At 38.1% G+C, this 25,746-nt stretch overlaps 1 protein-coding gene across 7 annotated transcripts in view; it reads right to left on the bottom strand.

Moving 5' to 3' along the window:
• The window catches only part of GREB1L (GREB1 like retinoic acid receptor coactivator), a 129,672-nt gene that overhangs the window by 50,455 nt on the left and 53,471 nt on the right, over positions 1-25,746 (bottom strand). For 4 of the 7 annotated variants that reach the window (XM_085052665.1, XM_085052666.1, XM_085052668.1 and 1 more), the window contains exons 2-5: positions 23,095-23,198; positions 8,706-8,877; positions 8,255-8,452; positions 1,126-1,302 (exon numbers count right to left, since the gene is read on the bottom strand). In XM_085052665.1, the coding sequence (XP_084908791.1) occupies positions 1,126-1,302; positions 8,255-8,452; positions 8,706-8,874 (544 nt within the window). In that variant the 5' untranslated portion in view covers positions 8,875-8,877; positions 23,095-23,198. The remainder of the gene's footprint in view (positions 1-1,125; positions 1,303-8,254; positions 8,453-8,705; positions 8,878-23,094; positions 23,199-25,746) is intronic. The other 3 variants (XM_085052667.1, XM_085052669.1, XM_085052672.1) reach the window with 1 other exon arrangement.

Genomic DNA, 25,746 nt, shown 5'->3' with positions numbered 1-25,746 from the left:
AACAAAGACAAGTAGTACCACATTTAATCAGGTTTAAACACCATCTGCCTGTCTATCAGAGAGCTCTTATTGATCAGCTCCTGACACTTCCCCTGCTTAGCAAGGGAGAAGCTCCTCAGAACCCTGAAATGTACCCCAGAGTACCCCATTATCCCACATCCCCAGTCACAGCCAGTGAGGGCACATCATACCACAGCCCCCATCTCACTCAGGCCGCTGGGATTTCTGTCTTAGGCCCAAAGGTTTACAGTGCATAGGAGCATATCAAATGGATTTAATGGAGAGATAACATTAAAGCACAAAACAAAGCTGTTTTCAATAGTTACACAAAATATTGCTGGTCTGGACCAGAATTTGAGCCATGTAGTTAAATCAGGGTGTTTATCCTTTGCTGTAATTTCTTTCCTGTTGAAAGATCTTTCTGAATACATTCTAGGCAGAAAAATTACTGAAGGGAGAAATAAGAGAGTAAACTCAAAACAGGGTAAAGGGGCCAAAATACATTAAATCACTTTGACTAGCCTGTTAAAATGTGTACCAGTTGTGACCCAGGCAGGAAATCTAGGTGCACATAGGCCTGTCCTCAATTACCAAGAGGCATTCTTGTATTAAAATTTTAAAGCTCATAAATGCAACAGATTATGACATAGTTGGGGGGGATGCCCATATGTACTGGTTTTTGGGAAGAAAATTGCTCCCAGAGCTTCTACTGAGAACAATATTCCTGATGAAGCCAAAGGCAGAACTCTCCCTTAATCCACAGAAAAAAAGATATTTCATCTTCAATACTTGAATGAGCATATTTCTTCTTAAATGAAAATGCTGTAAGGTTCAGTAGAGATAAAGAGTATACAGATAGCTCCCATTTAGATTGCCAGGGCTGCAATTGACTTCTGCCCACACAGAAAGCCACGAGATTCAATCATGGTTAATTGTGGGATCAGGGACTTGTTTTAAAATGGGCTTTTAAAGCAGGTTCATCTACAGACTCGATTTAATTAAATCAGTCCTCTCCCCAACATATTTCTAATAGAAGGTTATTAAGTGAAATGACATTAGATAATTTTAAACTGGCTTTTTTTCTCTGAATTATTATGGCACAAAGGAAAAAAAAAACCCTCTTACCTAAAAGTGCATTTTTTCCATGATCATCTGGCAAAAACCGCTTGTCAACAGCGCAGACTAGAATGTGCTCAGGAAGGTTGGGAGATTTGGCTCCTACTAACAGGAAGCCTGCTGGGATATCAATTTGCTCCATGCACAGAGATACTAATCGTAAATCCTTGCCTGCTTGACAAAAACCTACAAAACAAAGCAAAACAAATGACAACTCTTCAAAAGAATTCATTTCATTTTCTTTGTTTTATCAGTTACAAAAGCAAATGGGGCTTCACAACTTGATGCTGCAACTGGAGTTTTAATATATTCTTTTTAAGGGAAATAGAGGAAATTGAGATAGCATCTCATCAGATGCACTAGCTGAGGGTTTCAGAAACGACAGATAACATTATTTTAAATATGCTGAACATATACAGGCACAGAAGAAATTTAAGTGACCAAACACGACACCAAATGGCTCTGAAACTCAATTTTCCAAAAACAATCAAAATAAGAGGGTAAGGCTGTGATTTAATAACAGAAAACAGCTCTTAAAACACGAAAAAGATTTTTTTTTCTTTGCCAACCTTTAGTTTACAATTTTTTCAAGAGAGACAGTTTTGTCTTTGTTGCTTGTAACAGGCTAGCATTGATACATAATCACCATTAAGTAAAACAAAGAAATTATAAAAATTGATGACTGAGGTATAGTATTGACTACTAAAACTTATTTTATTGCATTAACATAATTAAATGTCTATTTTTTTAAAATTCTCTACACATTTTAGAAATTCCAGCAAATAAATAATTCACTGGTTTTAGAGATGTAAATCACATTTTCTCTAAGTCTCCAATTGAGTACCCTGAAGCTTCAGTGGACTACATGACTTTCAAATTCTCCCACTGAATTTTTTCCCCACTCAAATACACATATGCACACAAATAAGGATGTAACATTGGTTCTTGTGCTTCTAATCAATGTAGGGCTAAAGCAGCAGGAGTGAGCAAAAATAGGGACCTAGGAAGGTGTCTGTTCTGTGCCCTGCAATGACTAGGTAGCAGGCTGGGTAACACAAAAAAGCACCTCAAGGCAGCTCAGAGCAACGTCCAGGCTAAAGAAACAATAAATAAAGAAAATAATATTTACAAGAATCAAGACTACTCTTAAAAACAATCATGTCAAACTACATTTATAATTACTGCAATAGCTATTAAGACTCCAGCGATCAATACCTATTACTAACACTTAATTTAAAATACTATTCATGTCATCCTTAAACATCAAAGAAATTTTAAGGAAGGAAAAAAAGATACTGGAGAAAGACACCGTCTAAGCATCTGGTAATAAAATGTGATCACAGCTTAACCAAAAGTCACCTCAGCCATTTTTGATATGTATGTCTGTACTCCTAGCTCTTGAGCCAAAGCCTATAGTTAAAACTTCAGCAAAACTTATGACAGCTATTGGTTTTTTGTTTTATCTCAGAACTGTACCAGGCACACAGCACGTGCAAAGTGGAATGCACAGACTCAGGTTGCATGAATTCCCAGCAAGCAGCAGCTTGCTGAAAACAGGGTCTGATACAGGTTCAGTCTTGTGCCTACACCCATAATCTGCTGAACCAGTTCTTGCCTGAATGGTTTCTTCAGTTCTTCATTCAGCTCAGTTCCAGCAGCAGCTCAGGCAAATCTAGCTTGGATTCACCACTCACACACACCTTTTTCCAGGCAATGAACTAAAGTGAAGCACCTAAAGTTTTTATGTATGAATCAGTGGATTATATCAATAACTTAGCAATACAAATTTATAAATGTTTTAGGGGAAAAGTATCAAACCTGTCTATGTAAAGCACAAATAGTTATTTTCTGATTAGGTGCCATTTGACCTTAATATGTTAAACCCTTCTTAAGGTATGTTCTTTAAAAACACTGATCCTAGTCTAATAGAAAGCTAGGTACCAGGCTAAGTATTATCTAGACTTTTAATGTAATTTAGAAAGAACCAGATGCAGATAAACCCAGGTGAAAAGTCCCTTTACATTCAAAATAAAATTTGCTTATTCACTCAGGTATTATGTTCAGAACTTTCAAAACTGACCTTAAATATTTAGGCATTAAATATTTAGGCATTCAGTGAAATCAGAGTAGTTGACATGCTTAGAAAATACCACTTTACATGTAGATTTAAAATAGAAAAATTACCCACTGCTGACAATGTGGGCAAACAGGAAATCTGTAGATAAGGATTATGAAACAGCAAGCGCAGTAAGATTTCAACAAAGATTTAAACCTGTGTTTTTACACAATTAGTTTCCAGCCTAGTCTCTACCTAAAAATGCTCAGGAAATGCCCAGAAGCACAAATGGTGACCAACAGGAGGCTTTTGAAGGGATTGTTAGCAATAGCAATGCTAGGACAAGCAAGGTTGTCAATGCTGTTGTTTGTCAATACAGATTTGCTTTCTGAAGGAGCACAAAACATTGAGAAGGGCAAATATCACATGAGAAGCTTCAAGGCCCTTGGAGTGCTTGAAGGTTTTGATGTGCCAGTGAAGTGAAGCAGTGCTTCTCAACATCCAAGACAAAAGCAAAGACTCAGCTTTATCCAGGCTAGGAGCAAAACAACCTCAGCTACACTTTGAGCAGCTGTATGTCACCACTCTATATCAGTCTCCAAGGGAGAAGCTACAGGAGAACCTAAGAAACAGCATCTTAACAAGTTTACAAGTGTAACTTGGTAACAGTCTGCTGTCATGGGTACAGCAGCCTCTTACCTGAAGGACTGTAGATCTGAATATATTTAAGATTCCCTGCCATTTAGGATATGTAGGACTGGACTGTAGAAATGTTGCATCCTCCCTAATCTGCAAACAGTACCTTAGATTCACTCACAGTATCATCTTGTACTAATTCAGTGTTCTCTGACCCCTTGTACAATCTCCTTTGGCATCCTCCTCTCCTTTGGCTGGCGACATCTCTGGATCAGAGAGGTATGCATGTATAGACTGGCTCACCAGCACATGCCTTTGTAATGTTCAGCCTGTGAGAGAGCTGTAATTACTTTGCTGCCGCAGGGGACTTAAGTTTGGGGACACCAATGTCATCCAACTAGCTCCTAAACTTCACAAATCTTGCTGAAATTTGCTACCTTAATAATCTCTACCCCTCTGCCAGCAGTGGCAGAAAGCAGCTACCAGCTCAGAGCTCACAGGCAACTGCCAAAACCTTGTTTTCTGAGGTGGTGAGATAAGAAACAGAGCTGATACCAAACGGTTTCCTCTGGCTCTCTTCTGCAAAGGGAAAGATCCCCATGGGTGGGCAGTGAGAGAGGCAGCACAGACAGACCCTCAGAGCCTCCACGAGCTTTTCTCTTGCTTACTAACAGCTGCCACAGGAGAAGCAGGGAGGGCTGCAGAGCTTGGCCAGGTACAGCCGGGACTTACTTCCATCAGGTGATATGGAGAGGATGCAAATCTGCTTGTGTGCAGTGAAAGGTTTGAATTTTCCTTCAAAGACATGCAGATGCTATACTTCAAGAGCCCTTCATTCTTTCCCTTGACTTTTAGGGCTGAAAAGCACTCTTTTAAGTTTCTGCTGCTTTTTGAAACTGAATGAGGAAATTCCACCCAAAACACACTGATTTGGAAGCAAGTAACTGACTGGGGAGATGGAGGGGGGATTAACCCCTCTCTCTGTTACATTGTCTTTTTCTAACTAGCATGCACCACAGAGCATTATTATTTTCTTTTCTGTGTTGCATGATTTTGCATTGGTAGTTAATCATCTGTTAGATATAATAATTTCCACATTAGCAAAGACAAGACACAATGTCTCAGTACTAGCAGAAGTTGTGCTGCCAATGTCTAAGACCTAGAACGTTTTAAATCCATTTACATTTCATAGCTCTTCATTTATAATTGTGCTGGCACCTACATTTCTATGTCAAACAGCAGTAACACATTTCTTCTAAAGAAGAAACAATGGCACTTTAATTTACTTGTGTACCTCTTAGGAAAATCTAAGTACAAAGAGAAGAAAACACATGAGTCAGTAAACTAAACCAACTTCTCTTTGTGAAATCTTTTATCTACATGTAATTATAAAAAGCAAAAGCCCAAAGCTGAATTGCTGAACTATTTAAAGAAAAAACCCCAACATCATCTCATAGGATCTGAGCTTTGTTTTAAATAAGGAACAGACACTTATATTTCTATTAAAGATTTGCAAATACCAGGAGCAGTCACCAAAAAAAATTAAAATATTAACAGTTTTTACATATATTATCTGCATTTCTTTGAAAGAAAATTCACTAGCTTTTGCTTCTGAGAAGTACATTTGCATTCACCAACATCATTTAAAGTAACACAGTCCCATCTTCCTGAAAATGAAAATGTATCCCCACATCTGTCAACAACTAGAAGTGCTGGAATCTTCTTAAAAATGGAATTTGTATATATCTCCCTTTTCCCCACCATAACAAGAAGTGGTTTCCATGTGGGGTGCCAGCCCCTTGTTGCACTGTAATAAATGGGGTATTTGCATAAGGAATTAGCTTCCAAGAATTACATATGAATTAGGGGTCACTGTCACTTGCTATTGTAACCTCACAGTAACTGATCAGGTGTTAAGTACCTGCTTACCTAATTGCTTCTGAAACTACCTTGGCCTTTCTTTAAGCATCAGGTAAATTGAGGATTTGCTAACAAAAGAAAGGTGATACTATTGTGTTTCCCACAGCTCGCATAAAATGTTATTCTGCAAATTAGAAACAGCCTCTTTTAAAGCTACAGCAAGCAAGCAGTTCAGAACAGTTTCTTGTTAATGCAAGAATTTTGTTGCCTATTTGAGAGATCTGTATGAAAACAAAGAATTATTTTTCTTGAAACCTTATTTTCATGGAAGGTGTAAGTTAGTAAGGGATCTAATGTAAGCTGAGAAAGAATCTCTAACAAACTGTCACCTGTGAGGCACTTATTTTTTTAGCTGACAACTAAAGGCATTAAGATCTACTTTCTGCATCCACATGACTGACAAACACATCTGAATAAAAGAACAAGTCACCACAGAAAATAATATGATGCTTATAGCACACATCCTCAATTCAGGAAAAGCAAACAGCACAAATACCTTAAAGGAAAAAAGATTCTGTCCCACCTGATCCAAAAGGTGTGAAACAGGTTTTACAGCAAGCAGAGCTATGAGCTGGAGGTTCTAATACCAATATTTTGCTCTTGGATAAACAATGGAATACATGCTTAATTTAAAGTATCCAAACACAGTAAGTTCAAATAGACTATCAGTATTCTTTAACATCTTCGTATTCTTTAACATCTTCATAATGTTATTTACCTTTGCAATTAAATAGCTAAGATAAGGGATGTAAACAATGGCAGTGATCCTGTCTTACATCTCTGGAAGGCATATTCATGAGATGAAAGATGAGCTATCAGATTAATATCTTGCTGAGATACGGTCTGCAGTGTGAATGTTTGGGAACCAGGGCATTTTAAACAATTATGTAAAGCTGTCCTAACAGACCACCAGAAGTATTTGGAAAAAAATCTGTCTTCCTTTCCTTTTCCAGATACAAAAACACTGTTATCTTAAATCAGTTCCTTGAGAGAACCGAAGAGCAAGGCAGATTTTGTAAACTCAGCATGGTAAACTTATAAATGAGTAATGAACAACCCTAAAATTCTGCAGATGTAACACACAAAACTTTCTTCCAGAGTGCTTTGATCATAAAAGACTTATAGATAAAAATCAAAACACAAAATTACCCCTGGAAGGTCAAATTTTTCCAGGACATACTAAAAAGTTTAATATTACACACATACATGTAATTTGTGAAGTGAAAAAGGTACTGCTCCTGCACTCCACAGGAGATTTTGCAGACTTTATTGATACTTGTCCTCAATTGAGAACACTTTCCTAGGAATACAGTTTTATACTTTCTCCTTCTCTCCTCCTTCAAATTTACAAGCCTTCAAACAACAGAAAACACACTTCTGTGTGAATAACAAATTCTCCCAACAATATTCCCCAGCTTCTCACAGCAGCCAGCCAGCCCTTCTGTTCTTTGTGCTACAGGGAATGGGCAGTATGCTGTTACAGAGGGTAAACATGCTCATGTAAGCTGCATTTAACAGTGGAAAAGGCAAAGATGACAACACATGCCATTAACGTCCCCCAAAAATGTTGAAGAATTACCAGCAATTGGTACTTCTATCACTTCAGATAACCAGACACTTCAGTAAGGTACAAAACCATTTTACAAAGTACAGCTTTTGATGAACTCTGCACAAGGAATTCCATGATTCAGGGGGATATTGAATAAAATGTCAAGAAGGGCATTTGGACCTGGTGGGAACAGTTTCGTGTTTTCAGGTGTCTGAAGTCGGCAGGGAGATATTTTTACAAGAAGCACATCTAACAAATACGAGTAGATCTTCCTTTTATGAGGAAGTTAAACCTTCAGAATAGAACAATTTTGGGATAAGATGAAGCAATCACATCAATTTTTCTTTGGCCAAGTAGGTACATGCATATTGGTCTGACCCTTTCTTTAACACATTTAAACCAAACAAATATAGTATTGTCAACAATTTTGCTCACCTTGAGCAATATCAAATCAGGACAGTGCAGGGTAAGGAAGCAATGGCCAGCAGGCACATGGGGGAGACAAAGCAGACAAGCTTCCACTACCAACCCTATTATCACCTCAGCAGCAGAATGCACGCTAAGTGTATTCTCCATTTTATTTCTCCAAACTCTTCCTTCTGCCATGGAAGCAACAAAATCTATCTTTGCCAGTGTTTCCAAGAATATTTTAGGGATAGACTGAGAACCAGCCATACTGATAACAACTCAGGTAACCTCTTTGAGGACAGTAAATCAATGATAACCACAGACAAAAAGGAGCTCTCAGAAACTAATAAGTGCCACAGCCAGTCCTAGACACTGCTTTCAAACGATACATTAAATTTTATGTCCTCAGACAAGTCCTTCTAATCAGTATTTTTTCAGATTTAAGGCTTGGACTACAAACTGTATTTTCACACTTTCTAGCTCAAGAATTTCTAACGGTAGAGTGCACATTATCATTAGAATTAGTTGTGGAGACTGTACAAGACTGTAGTAAAAAAACAGATACGAACCATCAGTAGTGCAAGAGCCTTCTGGGGCAGGTTTTTGCGAATATGGGATTGGTGGACTACTTGAATCTGACATGTCTTCATCCTCTTCTTCATCTTCCATTTCATTAACAGTTTGGTTGGTAGAAAAGTCCAGGTTTCCATTTTGTGAATAGCGATGTACTAACTCTTTATCCAACTCTTCTACCTTCGGCTTCACATCTGAAAAATAAAAAATAAAAATAAATAAAATATAGTAAAAATAAAAATAACTTAGAAAATTAAACTTTTCAGCAGTACTTCCATCTGTCTCCTTTTAAAATAACCAGCATGCCATTCTCTCCCCTTAATGATGCCCAACATCCAGATTTGGTGTCACTTAATGAACTGCTGTGCAGTTCTTGCCTTTTTTCTTTCTTAATGAAACACACCCCACCCTTTTCACGCACAGAAAAACAACTGAAATGTGCCATACTTTCGTGGTTACCTTCCGGCAAGAAAGGAGGCTGGTCAGGATCCAGGTACAGCTGTGAGAAGATTGGCCGTGGGACAACACTGCTGCATCTCAGAGAAGCTTCTATGGAGTTATGAAGAGCTTCTTCGAAACGGGCAGATTTTAGTTGCCCTGCATATGAATTCCCCATGATCTAAAAACACAAAGGAAACAGTTGATAAGGGGATGGGAAAGTGCATCCACAGGGAATTTATAGATGAAGAGAGAGGTCTTACTATTGTCCATGACAGTGATATAAAGTTAGCAAGACACTGTGCTGTGGAAACAACACCTCTAACTAGCACTACATGTTCATGTTTTTCAATCTGGCAGACTGTATACTTCTGTTCCACGCAGCTTTTCCAACACACTGCTCTGTGGCTTGCTACATGGCCTCTCAGCAGCCTGGTATAAAAAAAATTAATGTAGGGTAGATAAAATCATTATTATTTGGGGATTTTTTAGGATATTCAGAGTAGAATACAGAAGGGTACATAACAAAAAAAATTTTAAAAGTCAAGTTGGGCTTTATCACTTTTGTCAAAGAGTGTGTTTACATGTTTTTTTACTTGTCAGTATGTTCTTATTTGGAGAGAAACTGTACAAAAAGACATCCAATAACTTGAATTTTTGCTCTTGCTCATATTAACTGAAATTACAAGGAAGGTCAGTTTCTCTGTCTTCAGAATCTTTACCACTTGTCTTCAATGTAACACTACAATATATGTGTAGTCTGATCCACCAAAAGATCAAATCATACTCTTCCAACAAAATATATAAGTAATAAAAGAGAAATAAATAACTCCTAAACCATATGCAGCTGTGAAATGTCTGTATTTGAAATTATGCTTTAATATAGTGATAATCATTTAAATATCTGCTTTAACAATATCTCTGTTTATATCAATGATTAATTTAGGAACCTAATTAAATATTCAAGCACAAACAGACATGTAGATAATTTCTTCTCCTTGGAAGGCATTATGCAGCCCATAGACTGTTATATTTGTGCACCCAGCACTAGGATACAGACTCTCAAATGTAAACATTCAGTAACAGGGTGGCCATGGAAGGTTTTAAAATAAGCTAAGGGAGACTCACTGAAATATGATATTTTCCACTTTGCTAGATCATTATTCCAAATTACATTTGCTCCAAAGAAACAGGAATCTAACATTTTCCAACATTTAGAACACAAGACTGCACTTTTGGATAAATTTATTTCAACAGAGAAAAGTTTTTACCAGTTAAATCAACAGACAGAAAAGTACAAAACCTTGCAATATTATCTTTGTACTTCCCTTCACTAGATGTCACCTAGCCCTACAGCTAGGAAGAGACCTTGGCCAAGAAGGTAAATTGGCATTTTGAAAACCTAGAGTTCCACTCCTGCTTTATCGCCAGGTTGCTCAACGTCCTCAGGGCCACCTGTAAAAGGGCAATAATTATGACAGCCACTTCCAGCTGCATTTGGGGTCTGCTGGTATAAACAAATACCTAAGAGCTAATTATTACTACACTACTGGATACACAGGCGTTAAACAAATCAAATTCCTCACCTCTAACCTGGGACAGAAGCTCAGTTCCCTGTTCAGAGACTTTGCATGCAGCTTTGGGAAAATAATCTCCCATCACTGACTTTGACTGGCTTTTAATAAATTTTGTGGCAACTGCACCCTACTCCAACCACAGACAATACCAGATTAAAAAATATTTCTTAACATGACACATTTTGCTATTTCAGCAGTAAAATACTTAAGGTAAGTAGATTCTCTTTTTCCTTCTCTAAGTTTTCATTAAATTTGGAAATGGTAGGAAGTGTGTACAAATACATAGCTACAAAGTGTGTTAAGGAAAAAGTTACACTGAAACAGTATTAAGGCTGCGGTACACTAAAGCCTGCCAGGTGCCTTTGAAAAAGAATTGATGAAAATCAGCTAACAGACTGTAATACTGGTTTTACTGAAACCAGTGAGGATACTTCCATAAATATAAGTGAAATCATGACAAATTATTACATCATTAAATTTCATGCAATAAAATTTCATTTCTCTGCTATTCATGTCAGTTATGATGTGCTTAAGGTAAGATTTCAGGAACGTATTCAAATGAAAAGACTTTTGTTAAAATATCATAATAAAAATAAATCCGTCTTCATGGATGAGAAAATTTGCAATTCCCACAGCACAACATCTGCCTTAAGTTTGTTAATTCTCCATGTTTTCCACAACCTACGTGTTGTATATAATCTATGACAACTATTTTAATTTTGATGGGAAGCTATTAATAAAACACAGTGTGCACACAGCAAAAATGTTGGCAAGCCAAGGCTATATGATTTGCTTCTTGGCATCTATACAAGCAGACTTGCCTGTGGATGAAGACTGTCACAGATTTACCTGAGAAAGCTGATTAATGTTGCCAGAGAATGTTTCTAGCTTGCCAAGAGAAAACAAGATTATTGGTGGAAATACCAAGTAAAGAAAACCTCAAGAAGCACAATTTGTGTGAGCTCTGGTCCCTTCAGCATGGGAGCAGAGGGGGAGGAAGGCTTGTCAGGGATGTGCTTGTGCAAGATGGGGCAGGCAGAGGTATCAGTGGGCAGTGGCCAGGGGTCCTGCTGGGCTGCAGCAGAGAAAGCTGGGAGCCCTGGATAACAGCATGGGGCAGCTGATTTCCTAACACTGCCTGAGGCCATTAGGGCAGCTGGGCCTCATTTGGAGTTCAGCAGAGCTGGGGAGGGGAGAGCAGGGGCCTTTCCTTCTGCAGAGGAGGGGAGGTGGCAAGACCCTCCAGCAATGAGCTACTGCCTGGATCAGGTTGTGCCATCTTGTGCCATCAAGTTGCGCTACTGCCCAGGTCAGGCTGTGCCTCCCCAAAAGCCAGGAACACCAATTTAAAGTAGTAACTCCTTACTGTTTCTGCATTTGATTCTACCCCTAAATGCCTGGTGCAATTAGGAAGTGGTTAATTTTCCTCCTCTCAGTGTAAACAGGAGGCAGCCCCCAGCGAGGACACCTCAGCAGCGGCAGAGGATACAGCAGAACGTGCTTTAAACGGGCTCAAGTGTGCTGAGGGGGTTTGAGGAAGCAGCCGAGCCTGGAGAAAAATAAATGAATGGAATTTAAAGGGAGGGGGAAAAAAAAGAGGAAAAAAACATTTGTCTTATTAAGATATGCATCTGCCATATCTGCATTTAAATGTGACCAAACCCAATGATTTACATAACTAAATTAATGCTCATTGTAAAAAAGTTATCCAAATTATAGGTCTCTCCAACATTCCTACATGAGGTCATTTGGTAAAAATGAAAAAAAATAAACAACCCCTCTTGCTTTCTACAGTGAAATTAAGACAAGGTTTTCTGAAAATTCCGCCCATCTGATGCATCAGTGAGCTCAGGAGGATGTGGGAAAGACATTCCATTGTTGAGTTCATTTGAACTGATCTGACACAGTGACTGAGAGAAAACAGAGCTGGACTTGACTCAGGAGCTCCTTCCCGCTTTCCCAAACCTGTTTTTATGCTGCCAACACTGACACATTTGGGCTCACTGTCCTGACCATTGTCCCATTTCCCGAAACACTGCACAGAACTCTGCTGCAGCCTACCTGCACGCCCCAAGAGGTTTCTAATGGGTAGGAGGTTTGATGTGAGGGTAATTAATTATTTCCACATTGCACACATGCACACGAGTTGTAGCTAGCTCAGCACAGAACTGGTTGGATTCCCAGCAATGAGCAATCTGCACATCTCTAATTCAGTATTCCAGCCCTCAACTTTCCTTTTACCTGCACCACCAGATGGATACCAGTGTAATTCTTAAGCTGCCTACTTTCTCTTGGCAACATTTTGTGATCTGTTTTGGACTGAACTCTACAGAATGTTAGCATGTGCAAAGTGTAGATGTATTTAGCTGTTATGCCTTTTTCTTCCCTACCACCCTACCTACGAAGGAGGTTCAATTTGGCAACAGTCATTCTAAGGCTTCCCCTCTACCTCAACAACTCTGCCATTGTACACAGATAAATTTTATTTAATTCCCTTAAAACTTACGGGGGAATTAGAAGACATTATCAGAATTGAATACTTTCAAAATTAAATCTGAAATAAAACATGAAATAATAGGGGAATTTCCTAAAATTTAGATCACCAGCACCTCCAGGCTCTATCACTCTCACTGTACATCTCTGAAAAGATTCAGATACTAAGGCAGCACGCAACACATCTCCATTGCTGCTATGGCTCTTCAAAGCAAATTTCCTAAACCCATTTCAAGTCTTCTTTGCAGTAGCACATCACTGAACTAGAGGATTAACCATGAGATTTGCTGGAGAGAGAACTGCCTCATATCAGAGTATGAAGGCAGCCCTCACATTTCAGTCTGTCTCCTTACAAAGACACATGAACAAGGCAATTGTGAAATTCCTCTAACCTGACCACAGGTAAAGGAGGCTTATTGCTATAGCTTTTAATAAAACAATTAATATAGGCATTCGTTATGGAATGCAAAACTACAATTACCATGAGCTTCTATCAATCAAAACAGACAGAAATGGAAACAACAAAAGCAAAATTTCAAAGAGGATTGATTTTAACACTGCATCACTTAACTATGTGGTGAAGGACTCAGGGAAATTCTAATTACTCTTTCAAACCCAGAAGCTGAACTTACAAGAAAACCTTATCAATTCAAACAAATAACTTTGTTCCATGTGGTCACCTAGGCTTCTAAAGATCTGTGCAGAAACATGACACAGGATGTTTGAGAAGAACAGAGCTCAGGTCCAGCAGTGTGTAAGTACAGTAAACACTACCCACTTTTATTTAGAAAAATAGGTGACTCTGCTCCTTTACAAAAAAAAAAAAAAAAAGTCACCTCTGAAAAGTGGATCATTACTCAATAACTCTTGGGAGCCAGACCAGCACATTGAGTTGAAGGCTCTGCTAGTAAAATATAATCAGATCATTCAGTACACCAGATACCACATATTTGGCCTCCAGGTGGGTCATGACCCCAGAGACTTTAAAGGAGAGGAACCGAACTGGAGGATGAGGGAGGGGGTGAGTGTTGTTGTTATGGCTTAAAGCAATTTCACAATTACCTGATAGTGAATGATGAATCTGATGCAAACACCCTCCATTAAGTCAGCTCTATCAAGTCCTTACTTTGTGTTTAACCTAATAATGTAATTGTGTTCTCCAAAACACATAATCTGGCTTCTGATCTGGCCTAACCCCACAGAAAAGTTTCTCTTCAAAGGAAAAGAAAGCAAGTCCCTCCACAAAGGCATTGCCAGGCCCGGCACAGCTTCTGTATCTCAAAGGGTTATCTCAGGCAAAGAGAGACCAGGCATCTCTTTATGTTGCAGAATAACTGAACTGGTTGTTTCAGGTACAGCTAGTGTTTTTGGTTATTTACATAAGTCTTTGTCATGTTCTGGGAGTATTATTTTTTCCCATTAGAGCATCACTAGGATGTACCATGAACATGCATACAGGAGAAAGGACGTCAGTTAATAATGACAATTACAAATATATACACTAATTGAAAGTGCAGACTTCAAAGTCAAAAGTCTGTGTACAGCATCAACTGTAGCATTCAGTGGGGAAGACTTATGTGGGACTTTAAACAAGACTGTAAGATGGAGTAGATGCCTTACTTCATAACCACTGTAAGATCCCTTTTTTCACCCTCAGTCTTTCCAATATCTTGAGATTCTCACCCTGTTTTGTCTTCACTAGGGATATTCAAACTCAGCTGTAAAAGAGCTTACAATCTTACCTAGCAAGTGACAGATAAATAACTCATTCACAATGTCTTTCAGGAAAAACAAATTATTAGTTTGGATTTACCCTATTTACAGTGCAGTTTCCTCTCATCTTTAGTTTTCATTTTATTTTGAAGAAAATATTTTTTTTCATCCAATACCATTTAGAGTCTTGCCTTTCAGTCCAATGTTGCCACTGCTGTGTAAGAGTAATGAGAAAGATCAAGAATACTTTTTTTTTTTCCTGACAAGATTCTTCCTCTTATTGCTCAATTAATGGTATCTATACGTGGAGTATTGCATCAGATTACCTGGGATTTGGACAATTCCTTGGACAGAGACAGAAGAATGCATACACTACAGAGCCACATGCAGGATGGTGGAGCAGGGCAGCTGTTTCTCCACAACATCAAACAGAAAGCAAATCACAACTGGTCTTACTATGGGGGCTGCTATGCCCTTACTGCTCCATCCCTTCCACTCCAAGACTATTCCTACAGTCCCCAGGAACAGCTCACAAAACAATAAACATACTAAAGGTAAAATTAACACCTGTATGCAGGATGGTGTTACTAAGTTGAACCTCCATGCATGAATCTATCAACTTCAAATCACCCCCAAATGCTGCAAAAATTAAGTCTGGATTGCATTTTTAGAAATTCAGTGACCTGAGAGATTTCAGCTTCACAGAATAAACCAGCAGTGATGTAACACTGAGGCTGGCAAAAGAAAACCACCAAGAAAAAGCGACTAAAACACCATCTCATCTATTTTACCTAAACTTTGAAATGTTTCTTTAGTTCTTTTCAGCAGTGTTGCCCACTGAGCTGTACACACAAAGAGCAGTTTACAACCACAATCAAACACAGAATACACTGTGAGGCACAATGGTACAGAAGTCACTGCAAGCTGAGCTCAAGTCTTGTTTTACAAAACGGCAGCTCTGCAGTTTTAAGTTACAAGTTCAGCACTTGTGTTTATTGCCTAACACTATGCATTTGCCTTCATCTCTCAAAGGTTCTGACAACACTCTCACAGAATCTTTAGCTGCAATCTTTTACTAAGCCTGAAGTTCTAAAACACTATTTTAGAGTTAAGTCTATCAAGTTGGAATCAAGCTACGTAAGCCCCACAAATGTCAGTTCTTCTTATCCCCTTGCTGTAGTGGAAGTAATTTTGCAAAATTTCTGCACGTGAAGCTTTACGATGAGAACTGTGCAGACCTTGCACTGACTTTAATTTTCTTCAGGTTATGGTTCCCACTCGGGAAAAAAAATGCTGCATTCTAGATAGGATAAACGCTTACAACATAGTGAGAGGAAAACTGGTGCAGTCAGTGCACTGGGGATGCTCAACCCCTTCCTCTAATGAGGACTGAGTTGATTTAAGATTAAGCAAGCTTAATTTGATGACATTTCCTCAGAAAACATATGCAATAAGAAGATGAAGGAAAACATATAAAAGCTTTCAGGAGTTAAGTATGTGGATTTAGCCTACTGTGACTGTAAAGTCCTTTCTTGTGGAATCCTTTCAAATTATGTTATGAAATAAGCAGATAAGTTACTGTTAAGCTTTTGTAGGATTTTTAAAATAAATTTGGTGGAGCAAATCCTTTTATGCTGCAGGCATCTTTCACAATATACATACTAAATGGAACATCACTATACACCCTCAACAAAAGGGATACATTTCTCTTTCAACAGAAAAACCTTCAGCTGGGAAAAAAAGGGTTATCAACCTACAAACATAGCTTTTGATTTTGAAGCTTTGGTTTTTGTTAAAAGACATCATTATTTTAAAAGGAGTATATGCTTACACAGTCATGGCAGGGATGGCACAAATAAATCACTAAGGAGCACTTTTGAAAACCTCAGCCTGCTTCCTTAAAACATGCATGCTCATCCATAGCTCTCCCCATTTATGTTCTCTGTCCTAAATCAATAGGACTATTAACCACATTATTAATCCAGTGCAATACAACCAAATCAGTAATGATGCTTAACCCTAGCTGTAGGATCAAGGCATATTTTTGCTGTGTGATTTTGATTTTGGCATTAGTTGCAGACATGAATTATAATTTATTCTTCTAACAACCTGGTGTGATGGTCTTGAAGGTGCCTTCCAGCTCAACCCATTCTATGATTCTATGAATTCATTCAGCTACCACTCATAATAACACAGCAGATAAAATTAATGTAGTATCTAAGCAATTAGCTTAATAAGCACAAATTTGTTCCCCAAATAATGTATTCAGAATCAGCAACTATTCCCAAAGCAAATATATTTTAATTGAAACTTTGTTATTTTTATATGCCTTTCATATACATAAGTGTTCAGTCATTCACTGACAACATGTATTTTGTTAATACACAGACCTTATTGTAAGTTATTAGCTAACAACTATATTTAGTAATTACCAATTAAAAAAAACTATTCTGAAGCATTAGAGACATAAAATCTATTTATGTAGTTTACAATAATCTATGAAGTAAACTATCTTCTCAGATGCACCAGTCAATTTAAGGCTTTGTTTCTAATGAAGATTTAATGTTTATTTCAATAGAACACTATCTAATATTCCACCATTAAAAAAAATTAATTTACATAACTGGGAAGCTCAGTGAATGGTCTTTCTAAATAAACACAAGTCTCTATTTGTCAGCAATTTTAATGCTGGCAATTATCACTAATTGCTGACTCTTATGAATTATGGTTTTGTTTAGGTTTTTTTCCCAGTTGCTTCTATCCAGAGAAATTGAAAGGGAAAGTCACCAATGTTTCAAAAGAGCCATATAATGCCATAAAAAGAAGCAATCCCAATGGCATCTCAGCTGGCATTGCTTGTGAAAATGAAAGGGATGATGATCCATTAAGCATTTTAGGACTGGGCACTTGGAAGCTGAGCACTTCACCTACAATCCCAGGCATACTTTGAATGCTTTTTCAATTAGGTTTGTGACCAACTCTTCAACACAACTGGACTAGCAAAGACCACCATATGAAGCTAACGATGTTGAAGTAATTTCCAACCACTGAGTTTGCTCAGCTTGTTTGTGTTTCATTTTTTTCCTGCAAGTTCTCTCTACACCAGTTCTCCTGATCTGGGTTCAGAACTCAGTACTGTAAGTACATATTCACCTGCCTGGAGTTGCCTTCAATAGGACGATGGAGTAGGACTCTGCATTATGGCTTAGCAAACCCTGTATGTAAATTATTGTAAATCCTTAGGCCACTAAGCTGCAAGATTTTAAGTTTTAAACATCACAGTTTATGCTATTTATTTATTGTAGGCACAAGGTACCACTCATATAGGAACTTATGCTTGACGTTTTTAAAGACTGCTCACCAAGATGACACTACTTGACAGGAAAATAGCAAAAAAATTCACTATCAAGATACAGAAAATAGAAGCTAAAATGTAATCTATTCTGATACATCTCAACATCAGATGATACAGTACAAGCATTAAAAAGAAAATCCTTAAGAAAGATCTTTTTGGTACCTATATCTACAATAAAAGTGGTTTTTTCCTATGTTCTTTTCTTTCTTTTTTCTTTTTTTGAAGTTTTCTCATGTGAAAGTGCTACTAAATAAGAGAGGCAAAGATATTTTATTGCCAAGCAGTATAAACGAATTGCTGTTCATTTTGAAGATACATTAGTGGTTCTGAAAGTTCTCAGTTCTCAAAACACTTACTAACTGACACTAATAAAAATGAAACTTTCTGAATAATAGGCATAATGGTAATACAGATTACATTGGCTCTTAAAACTTTCCAAACAAAGATGACCCAATTCTTCACAAATATCCACTTAATACTTTCTTTTTCCACAGTATTCATCTTATCTGATGCATGTTCTGGTTTCTGACAGCTGCAACAGGCTAAAGATAAAGTACTGGAGTAAAACTTTGTTGACTTCAACCTTTCCTTTGCTGCAAGCAAACTTTTTCCCTTCTAAGCTGGCAGAGTTGGAAATGTACCATGGCACTTCTTCAAATATGCAACTTGAAAGTAATTTCAGGGTTACGAGTTCCAAAAAAAAAGTCTCTGCAGCCAGAGCATGTCTATGACTCTGTACAAAGGATAACACCCTGCATCCAAGTGACTCACATGTGGCATCTCCCCCTTCTCCTTCACCCATAAAGTGCGTAATTCTGCCAAAAGCACCATCAAGTTTTGTTCTTCTACCTCTCCAGAAAGATTACTAAATTAATCCGTAACACAGACTTCTAGATTAAAATAATAAAGTAAAATCAAGAAGAAATAAAGTCAGCCTGAATTGAACTAGCCTTCACTAATGCACTTGGATAGAAGGTTAGGTAAGTTGTTGGCTTCTCACATGCTCTGAAAAAAGGACTGTTTATCTCTCTAGAGCCTAGTGTGAAAACAGGCAAGCCCGACTGAGAGTTCACCTTCATTTTACAAGGCTTAGTCATCCCTAAAAAGGAACTAGCAAAGGTGGAAACGAGCCCCACTTCTTTTGCAGAAGGTTGTGTCAAAATGTTTGTCAAATCCACTCAGAGCACATACCTGCACAGCTCTTCCAAAAGTACCATTTTCAAATAAGTCAAAATGATCATGTTTCTGCTCTTCTGAACTCAGAATATGTTTTAGAAAGGAACAAACAAGATTTTTCTTATCTGAAGCTCCCATGTAGTCACTAGATAGAGAGACATATCTAATACAGTTCATCCGGAGTCACTTTTAGCCCATGATGCAGAGACAAGGAAAAACCAACACAGCAAAGCCAGCTGCTTTCATGGCCACTTCTATGCAAAAAACCAACGCACTAAATAGACAAGAAAACCCTCTATAGGTCAAAACCATAACGATCAGCTTAAATCCACAAGTAAAGTCAATTTAATATAATTCAGACACCTTTTGCAACTTCCCTACTGCTGGGAAACTGTGGCCAAATTTCTCATAGACAATTTTAGTGGAAATGAACTTCCAAGTGCAGAGTGCTTTGTAGAGTTCTTCCCTTTCCTTTTCTGCAACATGTGTTTGTCATGTGTCAAAGCTGACCCCACTTTCTACCCCCCACAGAATACCACAAATTCTTCTGTAAAATAAACAAAGTTCTGTCCAGAATCTCTGAAATTACCAGATGCAACCCTGTTTGAGATGAAAGATGTACATCACTGTTGGGCCTTCTGCAATATCCCATATTTCAGTTAGGATGAAATTTGCAAGAAATGGGCAATCAACACAACAAAACTTGAACACTGTATCCAGGGATATAGCTAAAAAAGAAGAGTTTTGACACTCAAGCTACCTTTTCTAGATAGAATCTCAAAAGTTATTTGTGGGATAAATGTCCACAAATTATATTTTTATAATGCCATTTAGGTCCAGAAAACCCCTCCACCTTTATCTTTATGCAAAACAGAAATGCAAAAATTCAAATTGCATCCCATGAACACTTAATAGGAGAAGAAAACAGTTTTCAATTTCAAATGCTTATATTGTTCTGTGATGAAACTCATCAGCCACTATGATAAATTGGAGGGCAGGGGCCTATGTCTTGCACAAAGAAAAAATTATAATAAAATTTTTGACTCGTTGGAAGCATTAGATGTGCTTCTCTACTTCTCTCCCAAAAGTCTTAGTGATATTACAGGCTGGACTTAATTTACCTGCAACATAAATATGCTGGCACCAGCAATCTTGAGTCCCAAAGCTGCCACTACAGTTTAATGATTCAGCAACACAGAAAATTCTCAGGTTCTATGCATTCTTGATGGCATGGATATAAAACTTCCAGTAAATTCTGACACTCAAGAAACTTGTGCTCAAAATATTTTTCTGCATCTGTTGCCACAGTAGAATATTAACATTGTGCATAAAATTCTCACTGTGGGCTAAAATCTGCTTTAAAAAAAAACAAACAAAAAACCCAAACACATGATAAATAGTTTATAGATACAAAACAACTTCCTCCAGTAGATGAGAAAAAAATAAAGTTATGCATCTAAACCTATTTTACATACTCTGAGTAGTTAAATTCTGAAGTTACAAACAAAACTAAGCATTACAACTCAAATATGTACTCCTCTAAGCAGTTTAATTATACAGATATAGCATTTAATTCCACATAGATATATATGTAAAATATGGCAGTTATTGTCTATAGGGATAACACTGAAAGTAGACTCAGACATCTCAATGAATTCCTACAGCAAAAGCCAGACCAACCTCATTGATAAATAAATCACCTTAATCCTTTCTTCATCTGCCACTACCCTATTGCAAAAGCAAGAAGCTGAAGCCTAGAAAGTCAAAGCTAAGGCCTGACCTTCCATCTCTATCCTATCTGGCTGCTCCCTTGTGTACCCCTCAAACACATGCCATCATTTCCTGATGAGTTTAGGAGGGGTTATCAGGAGAATTTCAGGACATGTGTCAGTTTTGTGGCAACCTGAATGCTATACAAACATCATCTGTGTTTAATAGGCAACTTGTATTTTAGCAGGTTTATCCATTCCCTACTTTATTTGTTTAAAGGTGCCTTAACCTTGACATAAATCAATGCTAAGCATCTGTATAGAGCAATTCTAAAGAGTTTAAAAATTAAGCTCTACAAAAAGCTATATTTTGCAAGCACGTTTCTTTCAAAAATCAACCAAACCAACTTGTCAACTTCCTTGCTCACTTTCCCCGCCAGCTGAAAATGATGCAGTTTATTCTTTTCCACTCTTCTTACAGAGTTCTTTTAAAGATCATGACGAAACACCAGGTTAGTCTCTATTATAAACACCACCACCGCTGGCTCCGAAGTAGCTTTTTCTTCCTAATACAACCTCGAGTGTTTGCGTAAGACAGTAGGGCTAACGAGTCAGAGGCCCCAGGTCGTGCCTTGCAGCAACCCCCCCTTCCAAAGGAAAACAAAAAGCACTGAACCTTTTCTGTCACACGCCCAGTCCTTCCCCCACCACCTCTGTGGTGAAGACAGCCATTATTACATTTCCTTTCGGGTTATTTACAAGGTCTTGGCTCTGACATTGATTTCTTATCTGTTTCTATGACAAATGTTAAGTGTTAATAAGCTGTCCTTTCAAAGAAAGATAATGCTAAACAAATTATAGGAATTAATTACCCCAAACCTATTCTTTACTTTTGTCTCATGAGCATTGAAACAAGAACAGTAAAAATTACTCAAGACCAGAAAAAAACCCCACACTTTTTTTCAGCCAATTAATAAGTGTAGGCAGATTAAAGGAAGTTATACTTTAAGCCAGGCAGTACCCTGAAAATCTGAAGCAAATTTATCAGGGAATATAGAATAACCAGGCAGGCACAGCTCCCTTATGAACAATTTTTTAACATTTTAAGTGAAGATTTACTTTGTACTTTTTCAGATATTTTGTTCATGGTTTAAATTTTAGGATAAAAGGTGAAAGTTTCAGAAATCTTTTCAGTTATAGAACCATTAAAATGATAAACATTTGGGATCCCAAAATACACTTCTACTCTAACTGTCCTTTCAGACCTGCATTGACTGCACTATAATAGCTGCCAACATTTGGTAAGGATTAGCCTTTCATTTAGACAAAAGCAAGCATTCCTTAGCTAAATCAGCACTTTTTGCCATCAGACTCATAAAACCTTTTCACAACACAGATTTTCAAGAGAATCCTTTAGGGTTTTAGGATGCTGCTCCTTTTACTAAGTAACAAAATACACCCCAGGGTGTCTCATTGACCGCACTCAGCTGTCCTTTGACCTCTGCAATTGTTTAGCCTAACTTCAGGGCCGCAGAATCTGCCTCCCCCCCATCAAAAAGGCTAATGTTGCTTCCTCCTAGCACCTGGCAAAGCAAAATCCTGGAGGTTCCCCCCTCTTCCAGATTTATACCATGTTCCAGATGTTGCCAAGCAAAATATTCCTGCGGGCAGGTTTTAGGAGCCCACAAGGGCCACGCAGAGCCTGGGCTGTGGCCGTGACCCCCTTGCTCCACTCAGGGCTGCCCTTGCCCCAGGGATACAACAGGTCATAAAGCAGGAATAGATCTTCAGCCTTCTGGGTACGCTGCCTATTTAAATGCAGCAAGAAACTATTTGAGCCCAATATTGTGTACTGAGACAAGCCTCCCCCCTCTCAGAAGTCAGGAAAAAAAAGACATGTGAGAATCTCAGTTGGAAGAACAAATCTATCCCAATCATTACAAAGATCTGCATTCTTCTTCCCATTTGTTTTAAACCCTTTGAGAAGACAAATAAACAAACAAACATTCACCCTCCAAGTGCATAAAACATATATTTAGCTATTTGCTTAGGTATTTGCAGAGCTTCTAAGAAAAACAGCAGAAGAAAATTGTTACAGCTTCAAAAGAACTGCCATTAAATAATGAAGCTGACCTCATTGTGGGTATGTAAGAAAAAATGGAAACACAAATCAGCCCTCTATTGAAGGCTTTTTGATTATATGAACTGGATTACAGGATTTTTTAAGAACCTAGATATTTTACATGCTTGAAGCAAAAATAAAATAGTTATTTACAGACCACACTGCTCCTAAAATGCAGGCAATGGAAATGAAAGCAGAGATGCTGATCACAAACATACAATGTATTGTCTATTAGGAAAGGCAAGTACAGTACCTTCTCCGATTCCTTTTAACCTGTTTGAAATGCAGTCATGATTAAAGGATGCAGCTAAGAGTTTGTGAAGCCTTGCTGCAAAGTTGTTTAAAACTTCTGAACACCTGAAAAATAAAAAGGGAGAAAAAAAATCAGAATTACTCCTGCCAGCCTATAGTTTATAACAAGCCAAAAAACCCTTCCTGTGGAAAGCTGGACTAGGGTGAAAACTGAACTGGGGTGAAAAAAGGAGGGCCAATGACTTAAAAAAACATATTTTTCTTCATGGGAATACTTAGTTGAAAGTGCTTGGTTGCTTCTCTGTATTTTACCAGAAGTTCAAACTTAGACTTTGCACATTTTTGGCGCTGATGTCACTACATGAAAGATTAGGAATTTAGCACATTAACATGATAAAATGAACAGTTGCAGAAACATTTTAAAAAATGGTAACACAGAAGGAATTATTTTACTATTAGTTTAGAAAGAAACAAACTAAATGGGTGAGCATTTATCTACCCTGGAGATCAATGTTCAGAATGAAATCAGAATTAGCTGGTTGCTCTCCTATTTGGCTTTCCATAAAAGTATTGAAGTTTTTCTATTAGAAAAAACATCTCTAATAGAAATTGCAGTTTGTAAAAGAAAATACACCTGAAACACCCCAAGAAGTGACAAAAATGGTATAGCAAGCAGCAAGCAAAAGAACTCCTAAAATACCTAGGGCTGTACAGAGCAGTAATTAACATCAGGAAAAGCTTTAAATTGAGTTATCACTGAGTGGACTTTGACAAGACTTTCTTAGGCAGACAAACTGGTTTGGTTTCACAATAGCAACAGACCATATTTTGCCAAAAGATTTAAAGGAATTTTCTCTGTTTCTCACAAATGGGATTTTAAGGCTTAAGGCTGGGACTACAGGCACAGGCCTGCTGTCAAAACCAGAACACCGCTGTACACCCAGAATTCAAGCTCCAGCTTTTAAAATTAAAGGCCTTAAAGCTTCCTCCCCACTCCTCTCAATTTTAAAAATCAGCCTGTTTTAGAGAGCAGCTGTAACCCTCACCTCTCGCTGAGGAAAGGTTTTGGGCAGGATTGTGGTCTGAGGAGAGGCTCTAAACAGCTCTATTGCCAGGGACCACCGGTGCTGCCCCACAGCACATCCCTGCCACGCCGGCAGCGTCTGCCTCGCAGAGGGACAACAGGGACAACAGGGACAACACACGCAACTCCCGACCAAACTGTAGGGCTCTGCACAGACTCCAGGGATTGCAGAATGTCAGTAATCCAATTCCAACAGCTCCTGGCTCTGAAATTGCTATTTTTCAGACACGTGCTGAACATTTCACCTGCTAGTAATGACATTTTTGTATTTTCTTCTAATTACACTCAAAGCTAAGACCTTTGGCCCTAGGCCACAGACCTCTATTCAGGGTGCACACATTCTCTTAAAGGCCCTGAGCCTTTGTTGTCACTCTTGGTCTTTCATCTATTATTTACATCCATTGAGAAGAGAGATACTCCACCATTTGTGAAGCTTTAAAGCTTCTAATCATCTTAATTTCTTCGCCTTTCAACCAGTGCTTCCCCTTATGGACCAATGCCAACAGTGTGACAAAATAATTTTTCAAGCCAAGATCCTCCTGGACCCTTCCCAAACCTTGACACACACTGGGCTGTAAGTGCCTTTTGTCCTTTGCCGGCTGCTTTTGCAAACACAGACCTTTGCTCAGCCTGGGGGTAGGGGGTATGGATCTGCTTGTCAATGCATTTGAGGGAGTTTTCTTGGGGTTTATGTGTTTTTGCACACTTTCTCTCTGTTAACAAGTCTAACTCAATTATTAGTCCAGCTAAATCAGAGACACTGTAAGGAACTTTACCTCTTTTAAAAATATTAAGTACCTTCTGAAATGCCATCAACTATGAATTTTGAGTTTACATTTTTTTCCAAAAGTTAAACTCCTCATATGCTGCTTTGGTTTTTATACTGTTAAGTGCCCACTCAGTACTCACAGATTATCACACAATATTTAATACATACAAAATATTATTAACTCTTTTCCTGATTATTGACAGTATTAATTTGTCCTAACCCTGTAACACAATATGACAATTTTTTTTTTCATCTTATGGTCAGGTCATCTCCTGATCCTCCCTTATTTGCAAATGAAGTAGGAAACAAATCAACAGCATTTTTGCCACAATGCAGAAGATCTCTTCAGAATTCATCAGGCACCAATCTTCATTTCCAAGACCTGTGAGATCTACTAACGTGATCCACATCTTGGCTCTTTCCTCCACTATGGACTGGCTTACTTTTGATTTCTAACAGTGCTTCCTTGTTGTCTGTCCCCTCTGAAGACACCCAACCCCCATGTCTTTTCTTATTTTTACCATTTGCTTCAACTAGCAGTTCACTTGAGACTCATCCATCTTACAATGCCTAAAGTGACAGATGCTCTCAGGAATGACCATACTGTTGAGTGAACAAAAGATAACATCACCTCTAGGAACTCAGGGAGAAATACAACTTCAACCCTAAGACAGTTATCCTGGCAGACACAGCACCATAAACCTCTCTCAAGTGAAAAAAACCCCAACCAACAACTGTTGAGAAAAGGAATCTGACACAATTAAAAGCCAAAAAGAGTTTTCTTTCTATCGTAAACTGTA

The sequence above is a fragment of the Lichenostomus cassidix genome, chromosome 2, assembly GCF_008360975.1.
Source record: "Lichenostomus cassidix isolate B80296 chromosome 2, HeHo_3.0, whole genome shotgun sequence".
Taxonomy (NCBI): Eukaryota; Metazoa; Chordata; class Aves; order Passeriformes; family Meliphagidae; genus Lichenostomus; species Lichenostomus cassidix.
Note: the sequence above shows the minus strand (reverse complement) of the source record. Positions and strands in the feature narration are given on the sequence as shown.